This window comes from Pituophis catenifer, unplaced genomic scaffold, assembly GCF_029215685.1.
Source record: "Pituophis catenifer annectens isolate HBS135680 unplaced genomic scaffold, rPitCat1.0.hap2 SCAF_1, whole genome shotgun sequence".
In the NCBI taxonomy this organism is placed as follows: Eukaryota; Metazoa; Chordata; class Lepidosauria; order Squamata; family Colubridae; genus Pituophis; species Pituophis catenifer.
In genome coordinates, this window is record NW_027256881.1 from 194,418,540 (window position 1) to 194,425,239 (window position 6,700).

Here is a 6,700-nt window from a genome sequence, read left to right on the forward strand (position 1 = left end):
AGATATGTCACACCTAGATAATCTGTGTTCCCACTTGCTTTCCCCTTCAAAAGCTGAAGATTTTATTTTCATGAGCCAAAATTTTATTCCAGAACCTGAGACATATACAAGCAAGCAAACAAAAAGCAGGGAACAATAAGCAACTTAATAATAGAGCATAATGGATTGCAGAATTCTTTATCACGAGGTATCAAGATCTGAAAATCAAAATTGAAAGATTATGGCATAAACTGGCTGTGGTTGTCCTAGTGGTTTTCAGCATGCTGGGTGCCAAACCCAAAAATCTTGGCTGCACTTAGAAAATCTGCGCATTGAGAACTTTTTCTTCTGTCAACTTAAAAGATCATGCTGCTTTAAGCCACATATATACTACGCCAATATATTATTACAACTTACGGCAGATCTCGATATGTATAAAGGCCAACACTAGTTAAAGAATTGGCAGATGTGCTTCACATTGTTGTGAATGGATAATAATAATTCATTCTTAAATAGGATCGCAAATAAAACAAAAGTACAGACTGTGAGCCAAAGTGTTTTAGGACTAGGAATATTAATAAAGCTTCAAGTACCACTCTTAATACACTGCACTGAAGAAAGGAAGCTGTGTTCAAATATAATAATAATAATAATAATAATAATAATAATAATAATAATAATAATAATGGCACCCTTGATGCCATACCAAAACATCTTGGATGGCACTTAGAAAACTTCTCAGTGACAAACTTTCCATCTGCCAATTTCAAAAGGCCACTGCTTGGATCCACACATATACTATGCTGATTACGATTACAATTATGACATCTTAGGTTCATAATTCAATGAGAATGAAGGCCAGTCTCATAACTGGCAGCTGTGATTTTACCTTCTTTAAAAAAACATCTGGCTATTTAATTAACAACAACAACAATAATAATAATCCCCCTTCATTTTAAGGGGGGGGAAACCCTACCCTGTTTGGAATTGCCTACATTCTTAGAGACTACCTGAATAATTCTTAGGTTCTTGATTAAACTTGAATTATTAAGTTTCCACCAGCCCTAGATGTTAGCTACACATTAGAATCCCCATCCTAGTCCCCTCTCTGACATGAGTCTTGGAAAACAAAGTATACAGAACCCAGAGAGATTGGGGAAACAGTCAAGCTGTCTTTGAGGAAGTGCAGGCTTTGTGTGCTAGTGCGTTAAAAATGCTTGCTTGACCATTCAGCTCTATCCTGAAGCTCCTTAACTTTGCTGTAACTCTGGGCAAGACACTGGAAAGGAGGGTGTTCTAAGTCACTTGTGCAAAGCACATCACACAATAAACTGCCCCCAAACAATATGCACACACTATATCTCAAAACCAAGTGGAAGGTGAAAGGAAAAAAACCCCAGCTTTTCGAGGAAGTCTTTTCTGCCCTGAGTAGGCTTTCCCGTTCATCCCTTTTCATTCTAAAGTATCATTCGCCCGATATCTTTCATTTTAAAAAAAATCCCTCTGATCTAAAGTTTGAATCAACGCACCTGAGAAAATAACATTTAAGAACAATTAATTGCTGTGTATACATGTGTGCTTGTGTGCATCATCATCATAAAAAAAAAAAAAATCCACGCTACAATATTTTCACAAATACATGCCTCAAAGTGTTACTCTCCTTTATTCCCTTTTCCCTTTATTCATTTTTTTCATTTTCATTCTCCGGTTCTGAAACCAGATTTTAACCTGTCTCTCTGTGAGATTTAAAATCCTAGCCACTTCATAGCGCCGTTCTCGGGTGAGGTACATATTAAAGAGGAATTCCTTTTCCAGTTCCAGAGTCTGGAATTTGGTGTAAGGGCAGCGCTTTTTCCTGGTGGAGCGAGCATGAATCCAGTTTGCAGCCGGGTTATCTGAAAAGGAGGGGTAACAGGAGAGGGGAAGAAAATAAGGGAGAGGGGGATTTGGTGAGGGGAGGAGGGCAGCCGAAGGGGAAGGGGGAGAAATGAGAGGAAGGTTGTTAAATTAATTTCAGAAGGATCCCTGCGCTTTTCACAACAGAGGAGAGATTATCATAAAAGCCTGAAAGGCCCAGTCTGTGGGGCTGGATGAGTGAGGACTTTTTGATGATAGAAGGCGGTTATGGGGTTCCCTTTTTATGGGTGCCTGTGGCTGCTTTGCTGGGATAGGAGTCTAGACGTTTTTATAGGTTTGTAAAACTATCCCTTTTGCACACTGGAGCCTTACAGGTTGGGGCAATAAATCAGCTCCTATGTGTGTGTGTGCGTGTGTGGTTTCTTTTCTTTCTCTTTTCCTTCCTTCCTTCCTTCTTTCCTTCCTTCTTTTATTTTCTTGTTTTTAAAACTTACTTGGGCCAACCTGCTGCTCCTCTTTTTCCTCCTTCAGGTCGCTGAGCGGGCTGGGGTTACGGCTGCCTCCAGAGGCTGGCTTGGCCGGGCTGAGGCTGGCGTTGCTGGCCGTGGAGGCGAAAGCGGGTCCACCCAGCCCGGCAGACACCGCCGCCGCTGCCTTTTCGCCGGCCTCGGCCAGAAAGGAGTCGCACGTGTAGTCGAGTCCGCGAGAACGGCCCCCGCCGGGGGTGAACCTCTCAGTCCGTGAGGCCGGAGAACCGGAGGCGCAGGACGGGACGGAGGCAGCAGAAGCGAAAGCTCGGGGGTCAAGCGACGCAGAGGCGGCGGGCTCCGGCTTGCCGATGCCGTAGAGGCGTCCGGGGGCTGCGACGGTGCCTGGGTCGGAGACCGAGAGGGCGGCGTGGTGGCTGCCGCGGAAGGAAGCGTAGGGGTCGAGCCAGGAAGGGACGTACCTGGCCCCCTCGCCCGACCCTCCAAGGTGCGGCGGGGCCACGTACGGAGGGTAGATGCCCTGCAGCGGAGGGGAGGGCTGAGCGGGAGGAGGAGGACGGGCCGGCCAGGAGGAGAAGACGGACGGCTTGGGGGTAAAGCTGCAAGGGGCGAACTCCGATCCCTCGGCTGCCACACTGGACGGCAACCGGGGGGCGGCCAGAGGGTGACCCCCTGGTAGGAACCGGCCGGGGCCGCCGCCTGCTCTTCCTCCGTAGTACCCTTCCTCGGTGTCGGGGCCTATGAGCGAGTCCACGTAGTAGTTACGGAGGGTGCCGCCGCCGCCGCCCGACGACATTTTGGGGAGATTCCCTCCGTGGCACGGCATGGGGTGGGTGGGGGAGAAGAGAGAGAGAGAGAGAGAGATCCAAAAAAAAAAAAAAAGTGGTTAACACTGTTAACTGGGGATTTTCTCCCGGTCCGGGGAAAAGAATCCGACTTGGAATTTTGCAGCCTTTCCCAGCGTCAACTATTGGTCCCTCCGCCCACGTGATCATATTTACCAATAACTCGAAGTAAATCAATCCGCTAGGTTGGCGTTCGGCAAGGGCGGCTGGCAGCGTTCCGTAAAAGCGCGCGCGCCCCTCACGCTCTCTCTCTCTCTCTCTCGCTCACGCTCTCACATCGGCCATAGGGGAGCGCAGCCCTCCCAACTGCCTTGGAGACACGAAGGCCCTGACATTGCGCGCCGCGGGGGGTGGGGGGGGGCAAGAGAGCGAGAAGAAGAGCCGAATCCTTCCACGGCTAGCCCTGCCTCAGCCCAGAGTCCGGGAGGGCGTGGCCCTCCCGCAGAGAGAGAGCGAGAGAGAGAGAGAGAGAGAGCTGTGGCGCAAATTGGCGGACTATTTCTTCGCCTTTCTTGGGCTGCCAGTCGTTTATCCGACGAGCGGGGAGCGGTGGCCCGGCTAAACTCGCCCCCCTCCCGCTGCCAGGAACCCCTGAAAGATCGCCAGGAGGAGGAGGAGGAGGGAGAAAGGAAGGATCGCCCGTCGCGATCCCGGTTCGCCCCACAGAGAAGCGAGAGGCGAGGCACCTCGTGCAACTGCGCAGTGCGGGGCTCGCTTTGCCAGGGAATCTCTTTGACAAACCGGGAGAGCCCGAGTGAAATGGGAACCCCTGAATAAGTGGGAGAAAAGGGGTGGTGGTGGGAAGAAAGGAGGGTTGACCCCTGGTCTTGTTTGAAAACAGGTGGAAGTCGAGACCTCTCTCTCTCTCTCTCTCATTCCCCGCCATGATTTTATGCTTTTCAATAAATCTTTTTATGAGATGCATTTGATTACAGATTAATGTGCTCGTCGTCTAATAAAACGGACCGATGGCACGGAGCCTCTGCTTTTCCCACACTCTCTCTCTCTCTCTCTCCCTCTTTCAGTCTCTTGTCTTTCTCTTTCCCCTTTTCCATCCCTTTTTCTCCACCACCACCCCTCTTTCCCCCCCACTTCTGCGTTCAGGGCTAACATCAAGCTGAATGTCGGCGCTTCCCAGAGGTCTGAACAGCAAAGGACTTCAAAGAAGCGGTAGTATAACTTCCAGGAGTTCGGGAAGAGAATAATAATAATAAAAAAAATGAATGAATGAGTGCGCCTAGTGAATGAATGGAGCGGCCTCGGCCTTGCTACGCCCAGCCCGCTGGAAGACAGCAGTCGGAAAGAGGGAGGGGTGGGGGCGGCCCTGCCAACTTCCAGGAAGAAATGCTTTTTTTTTTTGTTTTTTTAAACTAGCTGGGAGCCTCCGGCCACCTCCATTCGCTTCCCCCCCCCCCTTCGACCCAATTAAATGGAGGAGCTTCAGCCGCGTTTTACAGCCTGTATTATGGACTGGTGGAGGCCAAGTTTCCGGCTGTAGGTTTTAGCACTAGAGGAACAATGGTCTCGCCGGGCTTCTAGTAATTCAACTGCCTCCCCCCCTTTTCTTTTTCTTTCTTTCTTTCTTTCTTTCTTTCTTTCTTTCTTTCTTTCTTTCTTTCTTTCTTTCTTTCTTTCTTTCTTTCTTTCTTTCTTTCTTTCTTTCTTTCTTTCTTTCTTTCTTTCTTTCTTTCTTCCTTCCTTCCTTCCTTCCTTCCTTCCTTCCTTTCTTCCTTCCTTCCTGTCTTTCTTTTTTGCAAGCGCGCCCTTTTTTTCTTTTTCAGAGAGGCTAGACCTGGCTTTGCTTTGAATGAGGGGCAAGATCCGTGCGAATCCAAGGTCTTGCGTCAATTAAACAAGTCGGACGCCTCTGTCCGACACGTTGGCCTCCCGAAAGGCGGAGAAAGACGAGGTGGGGCGTTTTCCTGTTTTCTACCCCTCCTTTCGGAGATTTGCTAGAAGGCGGCGTGTTGCGAGTTTGCAGCTCTATTCCTTTTAATTTCCAACAACGTGAAAGCCTTACTGTCTATTACGGCGAACGCACACGTTTATAGGTGGATGCCCGTGCCTGCGTGCCTGTATGTCGATGCACAAGCACGCACAACCCAGCCAGCCACGCGTAAGACTGAGAAACGTACCTATCCTAATTGGTATAACACTGTGGAATCCATTGGCCTCGGCTGGCGCAGAATTTATGTTCAAAATAAAGTGGGCTCGGAGACGCTGCCGAAGAATGGCAGCGTGTGGGTGTTTGTTGAAAATGTATTTTCCCTCTTCACCCCTCAAAGGATGTTAACAAATCCAAATTTACGTTATGTACAGCAAAGTGTCCGGATACCAAACTGACTGACATTTCAACCAGTCAAGTATAAGGGAAAACGTGCTCGATCCACCAGATCAAAACGCATTTAGTTTAAAACAGGCGAGGTACATCAGCAGAGAAAGAAATAAAAACTAGTGGGTAAACTAATGGGAAAAGTTTTCTCAATACATCCCTGGAAGTTAGTAACACTCAAAACAGTTTCCTCTGGACGGAGCCCTTCGCCAGTTTCTCAAAAAACTTCCTTCGCCCGACTAAAAGCAGCGAACCCAACGAATGCTCTGGGCTAGGGAAGCAATGCAGTATTTTTGGAAGTCTGGGTTTAGAACGCAAGGGGGGGGTGTTAACGGGGTGCCTACTCTTTGAAGCTGAACACGGATCCAAGCATTTGAACTTCCATGGAGTCCTTGGTACTTTCTCAGCTTGGTTGTTTTCTTGCAGACAAACATTACTTGGTAATGAAACGTCTGCAAGAAAACAACCAAGCCCAGAGACTACCAAGGACTCCACGGTCCAACCCTGAATTACAAATGTTCTCTTCCATGGTACCATTTGGACTTCATTTGAGAGTCACCTTCATTTGCAAACTCCCACTAAACGTCGTTTTTGCTTCAATGTTTCTTTGCCCCAAGCTCTCTCTCTCTCCCCGCCCTCTCTCTCTGCCTCCTTTTCCTCCTTCTTCCTTCCTCCTTTCCTCCCTTCCTCCCTCTCTTCCAGCCTCTTTTTTTCAGAAGATAAAGTGACTGCTAGTAATATTTATTTTGCAGGAATGTGGGATGCAAAAAGTCCCAGGCTCCATTATCTTGACATTTGGTACAAGAACAATCAAAACTTTCCTGCCTAGATTGCAGGGAAATTGAAACAGATTTGCACTGATCCATGCCCCCACAAATCCAGCGCACCCATTGCAACTTTTGAAAGTGGAGAGAAAAGGGCTAGGTAAGATAGACAGACAAAATTATTTCTCTGATTTTCAGAAGGTGACCGAATAATACTCTTCATAGTTTCCTCTGCCTAGTTAAACACACACACAAAGAAAATAAAGCACGATGTGTGGGAGGTTTCACTTAAGTTTCCCTTGCCTGCTAGATTGCCCATGGCCAGTATTTACAAAACATCCTGTTTATCCTGTTCCAAAGATTGTTTTACTTTGGTTTGTGGTTTCTGCTTTGCTTGTTTTTAAATCCACTAACCATGTAATTGTAAAAAGGAGG

At 47.8% G+C, this 6,700-nt stretch overlaps 1 protein-coding gene across 1 annotated transcript; it reads right to left on the reverse strand.

Annotated features, from left to right (window-relative positions):
- Positions 1-1,641: 1,641 nt before the first annotated feature.
- Positions 1,642-3,319, reverse strand: LOC139327171 (homeobox protein Hox-D9-like). Its single transcript, XM_070956887.1, is given in 3 exon segments — positions 1,642-1,874; positions 2,331-3,166; positions 3,168-3,319. Coding segments are annotated over 3 exon segments (1,221 nt in total).
- Positions 3,320-6,700: the final 3,381 nt, after the last annotated feature.